Source organism: Trichosurus vulpecula, chromosome 7 (genome assembly GCF_011100635.1).
Source record: "Trichosurus vulpecula isolate mTriVul1 chromosome 7, mTriVul1.pri, whole genome shotgun sequence".
NCBI lineage: Eukaryota > Metazoa > Chordata > Mammalia > Diprotodontia > Phalangeridae > Trichosurus > Trichosurus vulpecula.
Window position 1 is genome coordinate 254,082,109 of NC_050579.1, and position 23,598 is coordinate 254,105,706.

A 23,598-nucleotide genomic window follows, 5' to 3' on the forward strand; every position below is an offset into this window, starting at 1 on the left:
TTACCCATACCATCTCCCCAGGTTCATAACTTTAAGCCAAGCAAATTTCATATTTATGAATACTGGTGCCATATGCATTAATAGACGCTGTCGGTCCTTATCCGAGGACCCCAGACTCATGCAGCCAGATTCTAGACTAAGAAGCCAAACCCATATTGTGGTGCTGGTATTGCATTCGTCTGATTGGGACTTTTTCCTCCATACGAGCCAGAAAGGAGCACCGAGATGGAGAGGAGGGGGAAAGATCGCCTTGAGCTGATTGCTAGGATTGAGGGCTGGGATTGTGGCATTCCTCTTTTTATCTGCTTCCTCACTGACAGGAAGGGGCATCCCACCCGTCAAGCAGCTAGGACCTCTTGAGCTTCACAGAGCCCCACCCACCCACCCAATTTCCCTGGGCCACCTCCTCATCCTCCCCCAACTCTTTACCGACAGGTGTAACATTCGTACCAAAACTAGACAAACGCGGTTGCATTTGTCTTTCTTACTAACGTATTTCGTGAAGTGTAGACGCTGGGTATGGAAGGGGTGGATTTTGGTGGAGGAGGGTGTTTTGGATCGCCACAGGATTTACTTGTCAACTTTTGGTATCCCTGCTAACTGCCAGGTAGGGCGGGGAGAAGGGGAGGTGTGAGGTGAGAAATTCCCATTTGAGCAGTGGACGCATCTAAGGGTCTGACAGTGTAAGTCCCAGAGCTGCCTTTCCATTGATCACCGTTTTTCCCTGAAATGATTTATAAACCGAGTAACAGTCTTCTTCCCTTCCTCCATCCCTCCACAAACTGACACAGGGACACACCCTAATCCAAAAACAATTAGGGCGTTGTTCCTGTTAAAAGAGAACTCTCAGAGCCTCCCACTTGCCTCTCACTTCGTTTGCATCCTGTCCCAGACAGTTGCCTTTGGGGATTAGAGCAGAAAATTAGGCTATCGCAGCGGGACTTTATTTCCTGGGTCAACTTTGCATTTGGACTACTTCCTGGAGCAGGACAACCAATCTAGTAGACCGTAAGTTGGTTTTGAAGTGGAATTTGTTCGAGATTGAGGCAGATGAAACTTATTTGGATATCCTTGGGGTGGGTCCCGGGACAAATGATACCGAAACTCCAGAGTTGGCTGCCTGGCGGAGCCTTCCCAGATGTCTTCCAGCCCGCTACGGCTGGCGGTCCGGTAAACCTTGGGGAAGGCGAGACTGTGTTTGTAAACTTGTCCTCTCTTTCCGCTAATTCTTTCCAGTGGAAAGGGCCTGAGGATGCGGTGAAGGTATGAAAGGGAGGGAGGACAACATTTATTTTTCGGGATAACAGATTTTAACCGCATAAATACACCGATTCCTATTAAGGAAAACCACCAGACAGGGAAGAATTATCGTTATCTTATGCTTAATTCCACCTGAGTCATCTGCCTTACACTGATTCTGCTTACGTATTCCCAGAATCCTTTCCTTATCTCCTTTGGTGCTAGTCATATCAAATTAACCAACAACATTAGAGGTTTTGTTGAATTTTCTTCCTCTTCTACTCCAGGGTTTTCTTGAGGAAAGGGAGTGTTAGGGAAGTGGTGTGTGAAAGGGGAAAAGTATGTTATTTTTTAGGAATTCCATTGGAATGTGTAGTTCCCTTGGGATCAAGTTTCTAAAGACATTTAAATTTTTAGAGACGTAAGGTCATCCACTTCCAGGCCTAATTCATTGTTTATTCCCTTTCACTCCCAAAATAAAACCCCACTAGATTTCTCCTACTCCAACCTTAGCACTGCTACATCCTAGATCCCACAGGTCTGAGGGTCTGGAGAACCACTTTGCCCTGCTCACACCCTGAGTTTGGCCTTCAATTAGCAAGAGGCTACATTAGAACTCCCCGTTGCAAGCAAAGGAAATAAACAGTGCAACTTGGAGGTTGAGCCAGGACTGGTCTAGAAAAGTCTGCGAACACCCAGGCCATGGAGAGAGAAAGGGAAAGTGTATTGTAAAAACCTAAGGTATGAAAAGTACCCAGTTTTCAACCCACTAGAGAGCCATATAAACTAAGAAGCAGGAGTGCCTAAATATTATCCTTTCCTCCCCAAACCTGCTGTGTATAAATGTTTAATTCATGGAAGAACACACAGAGATCTAAGAGCTTCAAAGAGCTTTTTTTCTGGATTGCAAGGCAGAGTCTGCATGCATTCCTTCCTTCCCCTCAAAATCCCAGCTTGGAAACTTATACATTTAATGGGTTTTTTACATTACTTCTTTCTATTCAAAACTAGAAATTTTACATTAAGTGCAGAGAGAGAGGAGAATGGAAGAGAAATAAAGTTAACTCTTCAGCTGGAGTTTCTTTTTCATGTGCTTGACATATTTTAAGAAATTAATAATTCTTTCTAGGTCATTTTTCCTCTCCCAGGAATCTATGCAGGACCCCAGCTTTCCACCCTCCCTTTACATCCCCGATGCAGAAAATATCCTTGTCACTTGTGAAACTACTCAGGAAGGTAGTCTGCAGGGTCTCAAAGCCTACAAGCTTCTTCCAGAACTTTCTCTCTGGCCTCTAAGAATAAGGGCTCAGATTTGGGTGGTGTCTGAGGTCTGAAGAACACATTTGGGGTGTGAGTGGCTGTTTCTTACGTTAGAAATGTGTGTACTCTCCTTGCCTTCCAGATTTGCTTGCTTCTCTTAACCAAGTGTTTTGTTTTAAGAAAAAAAAGGGGAGGGTGGAGTGGGGTGGGTGGGAAGAAAGCACTGTTTTCAGTAAGGGGCCCCAGGCCAAGAGAGAAAAGTGCTCTCTCCTGGCAGCCTGTTGCTGCCCCCTCCAGGATGAGGTCAGTCCAGCCCATTGGTCGACCCGCCCAGTTTCAGCGAGATTCCAACTCAATCTGAGACACAAATACAGCAGGCACGCAGGCCCTCCTAACCAAGCCTTCCGTGGAAGGGCCAGTTGGGGAGTCCTTTCCACTATATCCCTGATTTCTCTCCCATTGCAGATCAGACGCAGATTCTTTTCGCCAAAATGCTGCTGTTGCTCCTGGGAATCATCGTGCTCCATGTAGCAGTGCTGGTACTCCTTTTCATCTCCACTATTGTCAGTGTGAGTACTGGCTCCCCAACCCCCACCTCTAAAAGACAGGGCTCAGACTTGACAGATACTTCCTGTCAGAATTTGGAAACACCAAGAAGAAAGCTAATCCTCTCCATTATTCTGCTATTTAAGCGTAGCCCTGTCTTGTCAATATTCTCCTTCCTGATAAGTACTAAGTTGTCATTTGGACATATTTTCAAAATGAAAAATCCTAGACTATTTTACCGGTCCTGGCTCCCTGCCTCCTTTCAGTCCTAGAGAATAAATGAGCAATTTCAACTGCGTATAAAAATCTTCAGTGAAAATTCGGTGCCTCTTTTCAGACCTAAAGTCAGGGCAGATCTGGAAGATCTTTTATATGGAAGTTGAAGAAGGAAATGAGGCATTTGTGAAAGACTATTTTGATATTTTTCAAATACCAGACATTATAACTAGCTCTATTTAATGGCATAGCTGCTCCCTTAAGACTTATAAAATACTTTTTGCACAATTCTGTGAGCTAGGTAGTATAAATAAATATTACTACTCTTAATTTACAAATGAAAATGCTAGTTTCTAAATCATCTTTCAGGATTTTGATTTGGACTTAAAAGGAAAATTAAAATTAGCTTTGCTGGGCTAAGTTTAAGGGTTACCAAGTTTGACTTCTATTAAACAAAGATAAAACCTTTTAAAGAAGTTTCCATTAATAAGAAACACAGCAGCATTCATTCTTAGGAATTAAACACATTAGATTTTTTATTTTTAACTATGCCGAAAAATCTGAGTAAAGCAAATCCCTAAGCAGTTTGTTTATCTTTAATTCTGTAACTTCAAGTATGACTAAGTAATCATATTATTAATTCCTTCTAGGTCTTTTTTCCTCACCCAGAAATCTGTGCAGGACCCCAGCTTTCCAGCTTCTGGGTGGGGGGAACAAAGCAGGAAGAACTAAAAGAGAGGATGATATTTTGTCCTCCAAAACAGGAATGGGCTATAGTTGATAACTGCCCTAATGTCCCTAATCTACTAGAAAATGTCGCTCATTGAAACATTACAGTAGTCAGTATTTATTTTTCCAGCCAGGCTGACTTTCTCTTATATTTCTTTGTCTCTTCTTTTGTACTTCAGTATCATCTTTACTCATACAAGTTTTTTGTTTCTTTGTTTTGGGTTGGGTTTTTTTTTTTTTGTTTTTTTTTTTAGCAATGGATCATAGGACCTGGGCATGCAACTGATCTCTGGCAGAACTGTACCATTCAGTCTTCAGGCAATGTTCAGCACTGTTTCTCATCCTCTACAAATGGTAAGAATTCCGGATTTTTTTCATGGGCTTCTTCTAATGTGTCTCAAATTTTTTGAATCAAGACCTGTGAATACTTTTCTGAACCAAAACCAATGTAAACTTCAGGTCAGTAGGCTGTTTCTAGGGTCTGAGAGATTGTACAAATGAGAGTTACAAGTGAAAGGAGGAGAGGGCAGCAAAGAAGAAAGAGATGTCCCAAGTATCATTGAGACATTTTATCCAGGGAGTGGGCAAACTACAGCCTCATGCCTTTAGCTTTTAGCTAAGAATAATTTTTGCATTTTTAAATACAATAAAAGTTTATTTTAAAATGTCAAAATCAGTTACCTCATGGACAGTACAAAAACAGTTGATGGCTTTAGTTTACTGCAATTAGAATAGTAATTATGCAATTACTATGTAAGAATCCTGACTGCTGAGAAAGTGGCACTTTTTAATAGAACAAAGAAGACATGGAATGGTTTTCATGTGCCTACAGAAGCAGGGAAATATAGAGGACCAAGACTAACCTTCCCAGGAGTGGCTGACTTATTCTAGCCAAGGTAGATGCCAAACTGGACTGAGGTTTCCTCCCTGATTTTCACAGCTTTAAGAATCTTTGTCCATAAAAACAGTTGATGGCTTTAGTTTACTGCAATTAGAATAGTAATTATGCAATTACTATGTAAGAATCCTGACTGCTGAGAAAGTGGCACTTTTTAATAGAACAAAGAAGACATGGAATGGTTTTCATGTGCCTACAGAAGCAGGGAAATATAGAGGACCAAGACTAACCTTCCCAGGAGTGGCTGACTTATTCTAGCCAAGGTAGATGCCAAACTGGACTGAGGTTTCCTCCCTGATTTTCACAGCTTTAAGAATCTTTGTCCATAGTGTACAAGGAATCATAGAATCTAAGAGTTAGAGGTCTAAACCTTACCAGGAAATACCGCTAAGTTTTAGTTTTCCTTCTAAGTGGCTGGGATATACCACCTTTGAAGTGAGAGAATAGTATCAGGCTGTGGTTTGCCTCATCTTGCAATTTATACAACCACACTGGACTTCAGTTCCTTATGGTATTCTCCAAGAAACATTTGAATGGTAAAGACAGTTCATTTTGACCTGTTTCACACTGGTGGGGTAAAGTATTTTTGTGCTTGCTTTAAAAAGCTGCATTTACTCTCATATCTCCTGGTACAAGTACCAAACTATAGACATCTCAGGCCTGCTTCAGTGCAGGCAAGGCTTTCCTCATGGATGGTTGGTAAAGGAATATGGTGTGGGAAGACCTTTGTGGGCTCTCTGTGCTACTGTAGGTGAGAAGAAATATGAGTGTGATGAGATTCCTACCCAGGTTGGAATAAAGTATTCTATAGTACATGTATTTTGCATTGAAAAGAAGAAAATACTTGTTCAAGGTAAATATTGAAATTTACTGAGAAGAAGAAATGGTTTTAAAAGACCCCAAAATGCTACCTTTAAAGCTGTTGCATATACTATTCTATGTAGAATTTGTGGTTGAAGATACCCTTGGTTGTGGAGGGAAAGGTTTTTGTATTTAGTTCAATAAGCCTCAAACTATTTAGTTAGTGCTAGGTTCTCATGTACCTAAGATTTGCTTCCAAGAATGATGTGTACAATTGACTTGAAATCCCTTATAATCATAAAGTGCCAGAACAGTTGTCTGGTGGTCCACCAGAGTAATAGTGAGCTGAAATGGAATAAACAGACAAGGAACTCAGGTGGGCAAGGGACACTTATTTGTCCTTCATCAGAGGAGAACCCCTGACAAAATGAAGAAACAAATCCCAGGAATCTCAACCTCTTTTTTTGTTTGTTTGTTTTGGCAATCAAGTGACTTGCCCAAGGTTACATAGTAAGTGTCAGAGGCCAGATTTAAACTCAGGTCCTCCTGACTCGAGGGCCTGTCTATTATCCACTGTGCTGCCTCGCTGCCCCGGATTTCCTTTCTTTCGAAAGCTCCTATTGTCAAGAGCAATATTTTGTTCCCTAAATTCATACCTGTTCTTCTAAAGCCCTACTCGAAAGCCTCTTCTTCCACAAAGCTTCCCTTGATCCCTTGTCAATTCCCTCTGATATCTCACAAAGGATTTTTGTTCTTGCTAATGTACTTACCACATATTCTGTTTATCTGGGTAGTTCTGGCCTATCCACTGACTAGTTTGAGTTCCATGGGGGATAAGATCTATATCTTAGCTAAATTTTGTATCTCCACAGAAGTGCTTAAGGGTTTATTAGATTGCTCTTACTCTTAGTATTGAGAGAATATTAAGTTTAAAATGTCTTCAATGTTATGCAATTGGCTGGTCTTGAAGAAATAAAATGCTTGTGAATGCCTCAAGTTTATAAATGTCACCCTCTATGAATGGGAGCTGCTAAAAAACAGAGATGTTTCTCGTTCTTCTGGACTTAATTGAGGCAAAATGGGATTTTTTAAGAATAGAAGTTATGAGCAGGACTTCCCTTAGAAAAAGCATAGATCTTTCTGGAGCAAAGGCTATGACTAACTGCTAAAATACTACCCTGTTCTTTCATTAAGGACTAGGAGTAACCTTTGGTTGCTGGCCATTCCACTTGGTTGCAAACTCTGGCAGATTCTACCAAACTAGAGCAGAAAGAGACTTTACACATCACCTAATTCATCCCCATTATTTTACAGGTGAATAAACTGAGGCATAAAAAGGTTAAGTGACTTGCCCAAGGTCACACAAAGATAGTAAGTGGCCAAACTGGGATTTAAACACTCCAAATCTGGTGATCTTTCCATTGTACCACATTGTTTTGCCTCCTGTATGTCTCTCAAGGCTCTGTCTTCGGCCCCACTTCTCTTTTCTTTCTATATTCCTTGGCAATGTCATCAGCTCCTATCTATGGGTTTTAGTTATAGATGCAGGTGGTATTCTTCCTTAGTCTGTCTCTTAAGGTACCTTTCTCCTGTCTATGCCTTTTAGAGATCTCAAATTGGATATCTGATAGACATCTCAAACTCAACATGTCTAAAATAGCATTTATCATTTCCCCAAAACCAGACCGTTTTCCATATTTTCCTATTGCCCTGTTGAGGACATCACCACCCTCCTAATATACTAGATTTGCAACCTCAAGATCACCTTCAACTTATTCTCACTGACTCTACATATCCAATCAGTTGCCAAATCTTGTCATTTCTACTTAAACATGTCTCCACTCACACAGCCGCCACACTAGTTCAAGCCCTCATTACCTTTTGCCACGACTGTTCCAATAGCTTCCTAATTGGTCTCCCTGCCTTGTGTCTCCTCACTCCTATGCATTCTCCACACAGATGCCAAAATAATTTTCCTAAAGCCTAGCTCTGATCATGTAACCCTCCCCCCTACACAATTAACTCCAGTCATTCCCTATTAACTTCCAGGATCAAACATAAATCCTCTGTTTGGCTTTAAAATTCTTCACAACTTGACTCTTTCCTACCTTTCTATTGTTATCATATTTTTACTTCTCTCTGTGTACTCTATGATCCAGCAATACAAGCTTATTTGATACTCCTTGCCTTCCCCTACTATATCAACTTCCATCTACTCTGCATGTATCTTATATGTACCTATTTATGTACATCCTCTATTAGTGTGTTGACTCCTTGAGGGCAGAAACTGTTTTTGTTGTTTTGCCTCTCATTGTATCTATCCGTAGTGATCAGAACAGTGCCTGGCATTTAGAAAGAACTAAATAAATTCTTGTTGATTGATTGTTTGATTCATCAACCTGCCTATCTATTGTCTAAGAACCAGCCTAGAGAAGTTCGGAGAGGTTCATCACTAGGCTGCTGGGCGGGCGGGGCGGGGGGGGGGGGCGGTGCAGAGATGCAGGGTTGGGAGCAGGTTTCATTCACAGGAATTCTTGAACACTATCTACTAATTTAGAGGACATGTGAGCTGTATTGGTAGAGGATGTGTCCATATCTAAACAACGACAAATGCTTAAAAGTTATTGAATCCCATTTTTTCCTTGAATGTAATTTAAAAGTGTAGAATGTACAGGCTGGAAGGGATCTCATGTGGCATCCTGCTATTGTCAAGCTTGCTTATAAAATTCATTAAAGGGATTGAAATTGGGATCTATCTTAGTTTAAAATAAGGGACATAATTGTTGTTGTTCAGTCATTTCAGTTGTGTCCAACTCTTTGTGACCCTCTTTGGGGTTTTCTTGGCAAAGATACAGGAGAAGTTTGCCATTTCTTTCTCCAGCACATTTCACAGATTTGGAAATGGAAATTTGGAAATGGAGGCAAAAAGCATTAAGTGACTTGCCTAGGATCTAAGGCTAGATTTGCAGCAGTGTCTGAGGCTAGGTTTGAACTCAGAAAGATGAGTCTTCCTGACTCCAAACTCAACACTTTTCCCAGTATGCCACCTACCTGCCTAAGGGACATAATTACAGTTATCAAATTGTGGCAAAAAATTTCAGCAATGAAAGTAATTATGATTACTTTCTGTCAATTGACCTAAATTCTGTTCATCTTTGTCTGCAAACACAAGTCTGCTTCACAGGGGAAGATGGTATAAAGGCAGTGGTATTTTTTCATAGGTAAGTTTTTTACCTATCTTTTGTTCCACTACAAGGGCACTCCTATTTTCCTTATGTCATTAATTAATGTATTTATAAGTGTTAAGGTCTTTGAAGTAGGCTCTAAATTAATGCTCTGGTTTCATTGGGAATTTGTGAATATGGTTTTTTTCCTCACAGAATGTCAGAGTTAGAAGGGACCTGAAAGGCCTCTTCAAACTGTGTCTAAACAGAAAATTCCTCTGTAACCTCTGTTACAGGTAGTCATCAAGTCTCCACTTGATTTCATCTGGGGAGAGGGATCCAACTTCCTCCTGAGGCAGCTTATTTTAATTTTGGACAATTAAACTTGTTAGGAAGTTTTTTCTCACATCATACCTAAATCTGCCTGTTTGCTTATCTGTCTTTCTTATAGGGACAAGCAGAAGTCCATTTCCTCATCTATATGACTGCCCTTCAAATACTAAAGAGGTGTCATGCCCTCGATTTCTCTTCTCCTAGCTGAAGATCCTCCATTCCTTCAACTTATCTTCCTAGTCTCAAAACCTCTTACCAAATTGGTTGCCTTTATCTGGACATTCTCCAACTTGTAAATGTCTTTTAAAAAAAAAAACTTTGCTCCCAGAACTTAATAAGAAATTTTAGATATGGGTTTACTAGGCTAGAATACAGCAAAATTTATGTCCCTCATTTTGAACACTTTACCTTTCTTAATGAAGATCACATTAGCTGTTTTGGACTGCCATGTCACATATTTGATTCATAACATATTTGCAACCCACAGAAATCTCCAGATAATTCTCCTTGGCTGCCTCGGGAAGTACTGAGATTTTTTTTCCCAGTTGGAGGTTTTCAAGCAAAAAGCTGAATTATTTATTGTGAATAACGTAGAGAGGATTCTTTCTCTGGTATGGGCTGAACTAACTCAATGGCCCTTTCACTTCTGATACCTTTTAATTCTATGTTCTTTTTCACTTCAATCTAGCCACATTTCATCCATCTTGTAATTGTGAAGTTAATATTTTGAATCCAATATGCTTATCTCTATTAAATATTCATATTATTTTGTTTGACCCATTGTTTTCTCCTGTTAAGAAATCAATCAAAAATCATTTAATAAAATTCTACTCTGTGCCAGATGATATGCTAGTTACTAGAAATACAAATACAAAAATGAGTCTGCCTTCAAGAAGTTACTTTCTATCTCAGGGGATAAAACACATTAAAGAATATGGCATTTTAGCTGAGCCTCGAAGAAACTAGGGGTTCCAGGAGACAGAGGAGAGGAAGTATTCCAGGTATGAGGAAAAGTTTGGTGTATACAAAGGCATGAGGGCGGGAGATGGCATGTTGTGTACAGGAATCCCAGACACAATCTTGTTGGAGGGATTTGGAAAATGATGCTGCAAAGGAGACTGAGAAGGATCAGACAGGTAGGAAAAGTTCCATGACAGTATTTTTACACAAACACAGGGAAAGGGAGCATCCATAAAGACATCAGTATCAAACATTGTAGAGAAATCTAGAAGGATATGAACTAAAAAATGGCCATTCAATATGGCAAGAAAGTGATCATTTCTGGAAGAAAAAAAAACAACTTCAGTTGAGGGGAATGAATAGAAGCTAGATTGCAAGAGGTTTAGGAGTAAGTGGCAGACTGAGTTATTTTTGTTGTTCAAGAGGTAAAGTCATGTTCACTGACCTATAGTTTGCAGAGTCTACTCTTTCCTTTTTTAAAAAATCCAGAGTTTTGTCCTTCTTTACTCCTATAGCATTTCTGTTGTTCTCTGTAATCTTTCTAAGGACACTGATCATTGGTGATTCTTCAGAAATAATTTCTACCACTTCATTTAGTGTCCTAGGTTGTTGTTCATATGGGCTGGATGGCTTGAACTCATTGTCTTGTTGCATTCTTACTAGCTCCTCATTTGTTCTATGTCCCAACTTTCTGTTAATCATTTTTAACCTACCTTCCCAGACTGAAGAGTATTTTTGGCAGAAAAAAAGAGCCCAGTTAAAAGTTGAATAGTTTTGCTTTCAAACAGAAAAATCATCCATTATCATCTTATCTGCCTCCCAAGAAACAGTCCTATTCCTGCTTTGATTTTCTCTTGCCCCAATATAGCTTTAAAAATTCTTTTTGTAGAGAAATTATTATTATTAAGTGTATGTGAGGGGATATATGGACTGCATCACTTCTCATGAATCTGAAAACTCACACTTTGGCACCATAGGAAGGGCCCTCAGAAGAGTATACACACCCAAAGGTCCTGGTTCATCATTTGGGCCCACATTCTTGTGGTCTTATCCTTGACCTGGATGGTTTTCTGAGAAAAAGGAGGAAATTAGAATGGATAACTTCAGGGTAATTATTATGTGGAGTTCTTGGAAGATCCAAATAGTGTCTGCAAAGAAAGAAAAGAATTATAGGCATGAGGAGAGAATAATAGAAATATTCAGATAGAACATCTGGAACTATATTGCTGACCCATATTTCTTCAGGAAGAAGCCAGATTTCCTGGTTTGCTAGTTAATTCTTTCGTTTTCTGTTTTCCATTGACTCTTCCCATCTACTTCAACCAACACTGAAAATTTCAATTTCCTCATTTAATTTGAAGTTTATGCTTTTAAGTGGTTATTTGGTGTATGTATACATATGAACATATATATACATATATATGTGTGTGTGGTTGTGTGTATAACCAATGGAAATTGTTTTAGTATGTTGGCCAAGTTTGTATGTGTATAAATTTTCTATATATTATAATATAAAATATATATAAATATGTAATGTTGCATTATATAATACATAAAATATTTACATATTTATACATATATATAATTGTATGGAGAGAAGAAACACTATATTCATTTAAAGAAAGAGAAACTGTTCCCCTCAGTTCAAGTTAGGAATTGGAGGCAAGCCAAAAATATAGTGAACTTGATATTTCTTAACCCTATAGCTTATAGGAGTCCCAATTCAAACCCTCGACTCATTTTCTTTTCCTTTTTTATAGAAACAAAAACCAAGATCTAGAAAGTTATGATGTGGAATCAAGCAACCATATATTCTACTAGTCTGAGTCAGAGGGCTCAACTACCATGTTTGTCAGTTCTAATGAGTCTATCAGCCCTGAAGTGCTTGGAGTGCTGGGTGATTTGGTTCTGAGCATTCATGATCAAAGCTCGTTCTGAGCACTGCAGACACTATTTTTATAGGATGGATAGGATGGGGTCATTTTGTATTCATTCTTAATTACCTTCCCTTTTCCATCTTCTGTACATCTCTTTTAAAAATCAAGTTGGTTGATGACTTCCATAATGCAGTCTCACTGTTCTCTTTACATAGTTCCCTTTCTTTGTCTTTTGAGTTGTTTCTGTTTATGTCTTCAGTATTTCATTCTTGAGAGCATTCTATCTTGAGTTCATTTCCTCTAAAGAATTTAAGACTGCCTCCACACTATGATGAGGCATCAAAGCAGAACTTTAGTAGAGAATCTCACAGTATTAATCTTCGTTTATGTCCTATCTCCCCCAATTAAACTGCAAACTCCTTGACAATAGGATTTGGGTCTTATAAATGTTTGTTTTACCTAATGGCATCGTTCTGAGTGCTGAACTTAGTCATGTGCAACTCTAGTAGAGGATTGATTAGCAGGATTTATAGGTAGCTTTCTTTCTGCAGTTGTAAAACCGTGAACTGAACTTTTTCTGTGTTTCACATTGGATCACCTGCATCTAATATACTGTGCAATACATGTTAGGTGTTTTAAAAATGCTTGTTGGCTGTTACACAGGATCCCTCCTTTAAAAAGAGTTTGTCTGATAAATGAATCCATTACCATCTCTGTGCTGCCTACCAACTCAGCTAGCCACTTGACTTATTCACTTGGTCATGTCAGTACCCATAGCACAGGAGAAAGAGAGGGAAATGACTAGGTAAATATTTGATATCTGTTTCTTTGACTGAATTTGACCCATGTGAACAGCCAGACTATGTAGTCCAAGCCAGAAAACCTACTCTTTCAATAAATAGCTAAAAATCTGAAAGAGTTTATATAGACAGCTATCCTGATTTGCCACATTACATCGTGAGGAGGGTAAAAGAAAAACATTTTAGTGGCTCTAATGTCTCAATGGTGAAATTGGTCCTGGACCAGGAAAAGTTAAGTAATATCTTCTGCAGTACTTAATTTCTTAGATTTGAAGCTCAAAGAAACTTGGAGACAATTTAGTCCAATTTAGTCATTTTACAGATGAAGTAAGTGAATTTCAGAGAGGTTAAGTGATTTGCCAAGGGTCACACAGCTACTGGTAGTATTTGAACCACACTACAGACAACAAATTTAACATTATCCATTTAACATCTCTCCCTTGTATCAGTTCTTTTCAGCCTTAAAATGTATAATAATAATAATACCTAATAATATAGCACTTTAAAGTTTGCAAACTGTTTTACAAATATATCATTTTATTCTCACAACAGCCCTGGGAATTAAGTGCTATTATTATCCCCCCTTACAGATATGGAAATTAAGGCACAGAGAGATTAAGTGACTTGCCCAGGCTCATAGAGCTGGCGGGCCAGTTTTCTTGACTCCAGGTCAAGCACTCGATCCACTGAGTCACCTAGTTGCCTTGGTTTTAGTCTGTGCTTAATTTTATGATGATGACTGTGATAATTTGAGCCTAGTTCTCTCCTTTAAGAGAAAAAGTTTACAGCCTGAGGGAAAAGAATGTTATAATTGATTTTAAAACTGCTAGTATGATCATTGCTATTTTCCCATTCTGGGATAATATTGACCAAGTACACATGTGAAAACAGCAGGACTCTGCATAATCAACTATGTGCCCCCCAACACTGACCAAATAATAGAGAGCAGAGCTCCAGATAAGAATTGTAGTCTTATCTTTTTACTTTCTCCATATTTCATCATAGTAGAATAAACCCAGTGCACTAGAGTGTAAAGATTTTCTTAAATTCTAACAATCTTCCACTATGTTAGCTAACTCTCCCAGTTTGGTGTCATCTATAAATTTGACACGCATGCTGACAATGTCTTCATCCATGTCATTGATAAAAATGTTTAAAGCATAAGGTCAAAGTATACAGATCCATGCAGCATTCCAATGAAGACCTCTCAAATGAACACTAGACCACTAATAAGTCTAGACATTCAATCAGTATCTGATTCCATCTAATCGTAGAAAGGTCTACTACCATTTAATCCACATCTCTTCATCCTTTCTGCAAGAGTAATATGAGATACTTTATCAAATGCTTTGTTAATATTAGGAAGACTATATCTAGACCATTCCTTCAATATGCCAGATTAGTTACTCTGTCATAAAAGGAAATAAGGTTAATGTAACATGACCTCTTTGCCAATTTCTGATACTATGATATCCCTCCCATTCTCCATTATCTTTTTATATTTAAATTTTCATTATGAATTTTTAACACCAGAAAAAGAGCACATGTGCACAGAACACAAAAACAGGATTGTATGTGAAAATAAGTATTTATTTCATACCACTTTTTTTTTAATTAAAGGCATATAATATTTTATTCACATTACTTTCAAAACTGCCCTGCTTATCTGTGCTTTCTTCTGACATTTGTCTGGTTCTCTGGTTCTCTTCTGTACATTTTTATAATATTTCAGAGGCATTTTTTTAGCATCAGTATTATCCTCCAATTAAGACACAAGAGAAAAAAAAAACTTGTAATAAATAAGCAGAATTAAGGAAAACAAATTCGCACAGTGGCCATGTCCAAAAATTTAGGTTTTCCTTCACCTTGAGTCTATCATCTATCCATCTAACACGCTTCTAGGTCTTCTGGAAACGTGCTTAGTTGCTGCTTTTTAGTCTTTCAAAGTTGTTTTTCTTTACAGTGTTATTATCCTGTGTAAATTGTCCTCCTGGTTCTGCTTCCTTCATTGTTCACCAGTTCAGAAATGCTCTCTTTCGTTATATCTTACAGCACAATAATATTCCATTGCATCTCTTTGCAACATTTTGTTCAGCCATTCCCCCATTTGATGTGCACCCCCTAAGTTTCTAGTTCTTTGACTTTCTTCCCTTTTTTTCTTTTTAATCCCATGTTTAGGACCAGGAAATTTGTTTAGCTTATCCTCTGATATTCTCCCCTTGTTATCATCCTCTTCACAGTCCTCCTCACCTTCCCCTGCTTGTTTCCTGTCGAACTTTATATATTTCTACCATACTCCTTGTGTGTTTGTGTGTTCAGCTGTCCTTTGTTTCTGATAAGAGTAAGGTTTATCTGATGGTCACTCCCTCTACCCTACCTTCAGTATTTGTATACTTTTCTTCTCAAGGACCCAAATTATGAAAAGTAAGTTCTACCCCTTTCTTACTCCTTTCTATGTCAGTGTATTCATTCCCCTTTCATCATTTTCCTTTTACATTCTTTTTCATCTTTCTCCACTTCTAACACTCAGAACAGAACCAATTCACTCCCAGGTCCTCTGTTTTTCTTAAGTCTTTCAATACACTTTGTATACATTAAGGTTCTGAATGGACACTTGTTTTTTCTCTCCCTATTAGAATGTGGGCACTGTACCATCATATAGTCCCTTCCATTTGCTCAAATAAATTTACCTTTCTAGATTTCTCTTGAATTTTATGATTGTATTTCAAAGTTCCTACTCAGCTTTGGTCTTTTCATCAAAATGGTTGAAAATTCTCTTTTCCACTACTCAGTTCTCCCCCCTCCTCACTCCATAAGAGTATACTCATCTTTACACAGTAATTTATTATTGGTTGTAAGCCTGTATTTTTTACCTTTTGGAATATTATACTCCAAGATTTATTGTCAGTTTTAGTAGAAGTTGCCAGGTCTTGTGTGATACTGATTGCTTCTTTCTGGATGCTTACAATATTTTTTTCTTTGATGTGGAAGCCTGAATCTTAATTATAACATTCTTGTAACTTTTTCTTTGGCTTTTTTATAGGATATTATCAGTATATTCTGGGTTCACTTAGTCCTTTTGTTCCAATAGACTGAGGCATTTTTCAGTTGTGATTTATTGAAATAGTGTCCAGGCTTTTTTTAATCACATTTTCAATGGATTCTTAAATTATCTTTCCTTGAACTATTTTCTACATCAATTGATTTTTATGTCAGGTATCTTAATTTTCTTCTATTTTTCAATCTTTTAGTTTTTGTTTTAATATTTCTTGCTGTTTTGTGGAGTCATTGATTTCTATTTGGTCTCTTCTGGTTTGGGTCTCTGCTAATTTTTAGAGAGTCCACTATTTGAGCAAGGTAATTTCTCTGCCAACCTAATTATTCTTCCAGTTCTTTCTGTCAGAGCTGTTATTTCATTTTTTTATCTCTTCATTTTTTCCCAGTTTTACATAGTCCTTGTAAACAATAATTTTTTATGTCATTGTTTCCAGATACTCTCTCACTTTGGGGGATCTTTATACTTATAATATTTTTGTACTAGTTAGTATTTTCTTTGATTTACTTATCTCTCCAACTTTAGTTTCTGAATTGGAGTTTTGTGCCAGGGCCAGTCTTTGCATTCTACTGCATTTTGGGGGTAGGGTGCTCTGCCCTGGGTTCCTACACTGACCAACTCCCAGAGTTGAGTCACCCTTAAATCTTTATGCTGCAGAGCAGAGCATTGTATCTTCACTGCCTTCTGTGGCATCTCAAGACAGAGTGTAGGGGATCTTGGAGTCCCTGACTACCTGGGATATCTCAGTTTGAGTGATCCTGTGCCATTCTGATTACTGCCACTCCCTCTGGCTTCCAGTATCCCCATTCTGGGTTTTTTTTTTTGACCACTCTAAGGCTTTCTGACTCCTTCTGCCTCTGGACATAGAGCCTTGCAGGTACATATGTCAGTCACTTATCACAGTGGGAGTGTGCCTGAGCTAGTGCTGATTTTGCTGGCAGATCCCTTTCCCATTATCCACAGGCAAAATGAAAGCCATAGGTTTGACTTTATGTGTAGTTCTGGAGTGAAAGAAATCTCTTACTGGAATTTTTGATTGTATTTCTTGATCCTCATTTGGTATGATACAAATTTTAGGGTTTTGCTACAATGAGTTTGTGGGAGCTGGGCAGAATAACATTGTTTAGACATCTGTCCTGGCTAGATGTCCCTCATCTTTCAAATATCACTGACAGTGGCTCAGCAATAATATCTACCAGTTTTTCTGTCCCTGAGGATATATTTCATCTGGTTCCAATAACACATTCATCAAGGGCAGCCAAGTTTTGTCTTGACTATCTCAGTAATGATTTGGGGTATCAACTGCCTGTTAGCCATTTTTGTTCTTTTAATTCCAATGCAAAGGTACAGAGAACAGAAGCGAAAGAGTAAGTGCAGAGGCTTACTCTCTGTTGTCAGTTTCAGCCATGTCTTCCACCACTATTCAGAGTGATGCTCCTTTGATCCTCCTTTTTCTTCTTTTATAATATCCCCCACTTCATCTTTGTTATAGTTGTCTTTTTTCACAAGCCTAAGCTTATTTTGACCTTTAAGACTCCTGACACTATTTTTATAGAACCATGTCACCCTCTTATTCATCTTTTTATGGAAAAAAAGTGTTGATATCTTCCATTTTTATATTGCCTGAATTATCCCCTCTATTCTTCTCTTTCCTGTCTGTCTTGGAGCCATCCCATATAGCAAACTATTTTTTAAAGAGAGTAAAGTTAAGAAACAAAAAGAAGCAGAAGCAGCAACAACAGAAGGAGGAAGGAGGAGGAAGGGAAATACAGCCAATCAATATAGCTAAAATTATGAAAATATATGCAGTGATCTTTTTGATTCTTTTTTATCTCATCCAAAAGACTTGGGGATGCAATTTCTCATATCTCTTTAGGGCTATGTTTCTTTGTAATTTCATAGTATTCACTATAATATTATTATGCTATTCATGACATGTTGATAAATATTTTATGTATATATGACCAAAAGTCATTCCTGTATAGATAAAAAACAAAAGATACAAACATCTCAAAAGAAAAGTAGCAAATTGTTAATGACCATGTAAAACAATGTTCCAAATCACTAAGAGAAATGCAAATCAAAACAATTCTGAGTTTTCACCTCACACCTTTCATATTAGCAAAGATAACATAAGATTGTAATAGTTCATGTTGGAAGGGTTGAGGAAAGATAGGTGCAATAGTGCATTGTTGGTGGAGCTGTGAATCAGTGCAATCATTTAGAAAGCAATTTGGGTTATACAAATAAAGTGAGTGAAATGCTCCTACCTTTTGATCTAGACATTCCCAAAGATTATATCCAAAGGAAGCCATTGATAAGAAGTCTATATGCACCAAAATATTTATAACAACATCTTTAATGATTGTTTATAATATGCTGTCATAAACTGGAAACAATTAGATGCCCATTGTTTGCAGAATGACAAAAACAAATTGTGGTATGTGTATGTAATGGCATATTGCTGTGCTATGAGAAATGACAAATATGATGAATATAGAGAAGCACAAAAAGGCTTAAAAGAACATTTGAAAGTAAGCAGAACTGAGAATGCAATCTACACAATTATTACAACAGTCTAACTAAAAAGATTATTAACAACCAGAAGATAATCAAAAATAAATGCTGCAAAATTACAAAGAACAAGTATAGCTCTGAAAAAATAGATATGAGAAGACACCCCATCCCTTTGCAGAGGGGAGAGGTCCACAAGTGTGGTACATTGCACATATTTTCATACTTTTTTGATACATCAATCAGTTTTGCTGGGGGAAGGGATGTTCCACTTTTTTCTTTAAAATATTGTTTGTTATATAGGATGGCTCTTTGTGAAAGGTTAGGGAGGGATACCAGGGAAATTTGGTGATATAAAAAGTGCTAGCAATCAAATGCATTTTTAAAAGAATACATCTCCTCAATATAACCTTTTTAAATTTTCTCTTAATTTTTTAAAAATTTTTATTCATTTTGAACTTTAGTACAAAAAGACAAAAAATAATATTTCCATATACATACACAGCACAATATAAAAAGAAGATTCAATATAAAACCATGAATTTTTATTTCACGCTTTAAAAAAAACTATGTATTAAATACCATACATCATTTTCAAAGCTACCCTGCTTTTTAAGTTTTCTTTTGTTCTCTGCTATGCACTTTTTGCCCTCCCTTCCTTCCCATCTCATCCTAGAGAAAGCTACCATTAGACACAAACATGTGTGTATATTCTTCTATTTATCAGCAATTTCTCTGGATATGGATAGCATCTTTCTTCATAGGTCCTTTAGAGTTGCTTTGAATATTTATAATTCTCAAAATGACTCAGCCATTCAAAGTTGTTCTTAGAACAGTATTGCTGTTACTGTGTACAATGTTCTCATGGTTCTGCTCATGTCATTCTTCATTATTTCATGCAAGTCTTTCCATATTTTTCTAAAACCAACCAAATAATCGTTTCTTATAGCACAGTAGTATTCCATCACAATCATATAATACAGGTTGTTTAGCCATTCCACAGTTGACAGGTATCCCCTCAATTTCCAGTTCTTTGTCACTACAAAGAGAGCTGCTATAAATATTTTAGAACATATCAATTCTTCTTTTTCCTTAATCACTTTGGGAAACAGACTTAATAGTGGTATATCTGGGTGTACAGTTTTATAGTACTTTGGGGATAATTCCATATTGCTCTCCAAAGTGGTTGGATCAATTTACAATTCTACCAGCATTATTGTCGCAATTGTTCTATATTTCCTCCAACAATTTCTTGCTTTCTCCTTCTATCATTTTAGCCAATTTGATAAGACATCACCAAGTTGTAGTGATTTGCATTTCTTTAATCAATAGTGATTTAGAGCATTTTTCATATGACTATACTCTTGATTTCTTCATCAAAAAAAATCCCTTTTCATGTTCTTTGATTATTTATAAATTGGAGAATAACTTATAATCTTGCAAATTTGACAATGCCCTAATGTATGGTCAATTTTTGTAAAGATACCATGTACCACTGAGAAAAAGGCATATTTACTTCTATTCCCATTCACTTCTCTCCAGATATATCTAGATATACTTATATCTAAGATTCTATTCACCTCCTTATTTATTTTTTTAGATTTATCTAAATTATCTAATTATCTAATACTATTATAGTATTACTATAATAGTAATATTAATAATAATAATTACTACTGTTTTTCATTTAAGGTTTCTTTTGAAAATTTAGATGCTATAGCATTTGGTGCCTAGCTATAGCTTTGAAAGGCCTATAATATGTTTTTCTTTTATGGCATGTTCTTTAACATTAAGGTCATTTTTAATTTATGGTGAACTATGGCATAAAATGTTGGTTTAAATCTAAGTTCTTCCATACTGCTTTCCAGTTTTTCCTAAATTATTCACATTTTTATCTCTCCCATTAGAATGTGAGCTCTGAGGGAAAGGGTCATGTTTTGCCTTTCTTTGAATTTAGCGCTATCAGTCAGATACCAATATCAGCCTCAGATGGCTACATTTAACCCAGTTTTTCTTCCTGCTAGCTTCCTAGTATATCCTGTTTATTCTTATAGCAATATTTATATTTTATAAACAGAACTGTTCCACCATATATTAGAAATTACAAAAACAAACAGGGGCCCACCATTCCACCAAAATTCAGGAAGCTTAGGGTTGAGATATTAATAAACAGAAGACACCAACAATAAAGAAATTTTTATGAATCCAGAGAAATCCATGATCCAAGCCTAAGGAAAGAGAATAACTTACGGTGACTACCAGCAAAGGCTCAGATAAAGGTATGACTTGTCCACAAGATCGGTTCCTGGAAGGTAATTGCCCAAAGATAATTCCTGGAAGAGATGAAACAAGTAATAAAAAAGACATTATAAATGAAATGATAACTCTAGCAAAAAGGATTTAGATTGCAAATAAACAGCATAGTACAAAAGGTGAAGAATCTTGCATAAGTAACAAATTGAAAATTAGAATGAATCAAAGAGAAATCAGTGACTCTGTAAGATGATAAACATTGAAATAAAATCCAAAGTGTGAATAAATGGAAGAAAGGGTATTTCCTGTCAAAAACAAGTATCCTATAAAATAGGTAAAGAAGAGAGACTCTAATAATCAGTATACTACCTGAAAACTAAAACGACAAATCCTAGATGTCATATTCCACGAAAATATAAATGAAAACTATCCAGAACTATTAGAAGTAGAAAGCAAAGTGAAAATAGGAAAAAAAAATCTACATATCATTTCCTGAAAGAAACCTTAAAATCCAGAGCTTCCAGATGAAAGAAAAAATATTTCCAGGGGTCAAAAAGAAAGCATTTAAACAAGAAACCACAGTCAGGATCATACAAAACTGGGCAGAATAAATTGGAGATGATCAAAAGAGAAAAGGTACTAGAATTATGAAAGATTGGGAAAGGCTTCCTGTAGAAGATGAAATTTTATCTGTGACTTAAAAGAAGCCAGGAGGCAGAGATGAAGAAGAAGAGAAATCAAGGGAGGATTGAGGAGGGACAAAAAGGTTTAGAGAAGCCCCTCTGTGAGTAAATCAATTAGGGAGGTATAAAATGACTATCTTATTGCCGTGAGGGCCAAGGTGAGATAACACGATCAAAATTGGAGTGAATTCAGTCACCATGGATACCTGATTTTCTCCACCTTTAGCAACATATGAATAGCAGGGATGGCAGAAGTAATCCAGGGCTGAGGCTTGGCAGGGCTAGATTTGCAAAAAGATAGGAGAGAAATGGATTCAAGAGAAGGTAGTATATAGTTGAACTGATTCACTAAGGGGTCCAGATGGAGACGGGAAGAAAGTGTATTCAGTGTATTCAGGGTTGATTGTCTGGGAAGGAACTAAGGGATTAAGGGATTTAGACTTCAGGGTTGTAAGGCAAAGGGAGAGGTCAAATGATAATAGATTGTGATCAGAGAAGGGGATTTCATTGTTCAAAATGGAAATGGAGCGTTTGTGGATGACTGCCAACTATTTCTGTGTGTAGCTGAAGTGAAGAAGGTCATGAGAAATTAGCAAATTGAGAAACTAGGTGGTTAGTATGTTTGAGGGTATACCATTTTGTATTTTAAGCAGGAATTGGGAAGGAGAGAAAGACTATGAATTAGCCACAAAGGAGGAGAGATTACTGAGTGATGTGAGTAGAAGAAAAGCATAGAAGGGACTAATGGGGAACAAGGAATATTGCAACTCCTCCACCTTTAGTTGAGGGGAATGAAACCTGTGGTAGAAAGAGTAGAGCAACCAGTATTGGAAGCTGTGTCATCAGGAAGGAACCAAGTCTTAGTGAGAGCCAGAATATGACAGGAGTGGAAAAGGAAAAGATTTAAGATGAAAGCAAATTTATTACCTACCAAGCAAGTATTGTAGAGAGCACAGTGGAAGAGTGTGACATTTGGGGGCATGGAGACTCCATGTTGAGGTTGAGGAGGATGGGAATAAAGGTAGGATGGTAGGAGATGGAGAATGGGGTTTGAATAACAACACCTGAGGTGTCAGGATCACTGGGATGGAAAGGGGATGACTGCATGGGACTTAGTTAATCATTGATGAATGAGTTCAGGTGAGTTATTAATATCATTAGGGGTTCATCATCAGGGTAGAGTTCTCTCAGGGTGTTAGTAGGCAGCTCAGCTGAGGGGACCAGAGAGGGTGAGGAGTTGATGGAATGACATCCTTCATACGCCTACAAGCAGGCCAGTCCAAGAGAAACCAGTAAGAAATGGCATCTCTCTGTCCACTGCAGGCAGGAAAGGTCCACTGAAAGAGGGAAGAGACCAGCTCAGGAGTCCATCACAGGATAGAATGGTGATTCTCTGATCCCCTACTGGCAGAAAGAAGACAGGTCAGGATATTGGCACACTATGGAATAGCATCCCTCTGTCTCCTGAAATCAAGAAGAGGCTAGCCCAGGGAATTGGCATGTGAAGGAATGGCATCTCTCAGATCTCCTGCTGGCAAGAATAGGCTAGCCCAGGAGATCTGAGTAGGATGAACTGGCATCTCTCTGATGCCTTGCTGTCGAGATGAGGCCAGCTCAAGAAATTGCATGTAATGGATTGGTATTACTCTGATCTGTCTTTGGCAGGAAGAGGTCAACCCAAAAAGACTGACCCAAGATGGATGGGTGTGTGGGGGTGTGTGTGTGTGTGTGTGTGTGTGTGTGTGTGTGTGTGTGTGTGTGTCCCTGCTGGCAGGATAAGGCTAGCCCAGGAGGCAAGCACAGGATGAATTAGTGTCTTTGATCTCCTGCAGGCAAAAGTGTCCCCTACAAGTGGGAAGAGGCAAGGCCAGGGGACCAGCACCAGATGGACTGGTGTTTCTCTGACAGGAAGAGCCTAACTCAGGAGATAATCATGGATGCATAAAAACCTCACTAACAAATGCAGAAAAACATAAATATTAAATGCATCCTTTACTGACTATAATGTAATAAAAGTATATTCCGTAAAGGGATGCTAAAGGAAAGATTAAAATCAATTATTTAGTCAATGATTAACTAATAAAATAAATAAAATAATTTTATTCTAAGTCCGTGGACTAAAGGACAAATCATAGAAACAACAGAAAATTTCATCCAAAAAAAGTGATAGCAATGAAACAACATGACAGAATTATTGGGATTCAGCCAAAGCATGTCTTTAGGGGAAATTTTGTATCCAAGAAATTTCATCAAAAAAGAGAAAGAATAGA

The 23,598-nt window shown here is 37.7% G+C and overlaps 1 protein-coding gene across 2 annotated transcripts in view; it reads left to right on the forward strand.

Annotated features, from left to right (window-relative positions):
• Positions 1 to 862: 862 nt before the first annotated feature.
• The window catches only part of PMP22 (peripheral myelin protein 22), a 51,216-nt gene continuing 28,480 nt past the window's right edge, over positions 863 to 23,598 (forward strand). Inside the window, exons 1-3 of one of the 2 annotated variants that reach the window (XM_036766177.1) lie at positions 863 to 1,008; positions 2,965 to 3,068; positions 4,245 to 4,344. In XM_036766177.1, the coding sequence (XP_036622072.1) occupies positions 2,991 to 3,068; positions 4,245 to 4,344 (178 nt within the window). In that variant the 5' untranslated portion in view covers positions 863 to 1,008; positions 2,965 to 2,990. Of the gene's footprint in view, positions 1,009 to 2,831; positions 3,069 to 4,244; positions 4,345 to 23,598 lie in introns of those variants that run through there. The other variant, XM_036766178.1, reaches the window with a different exon arrangement.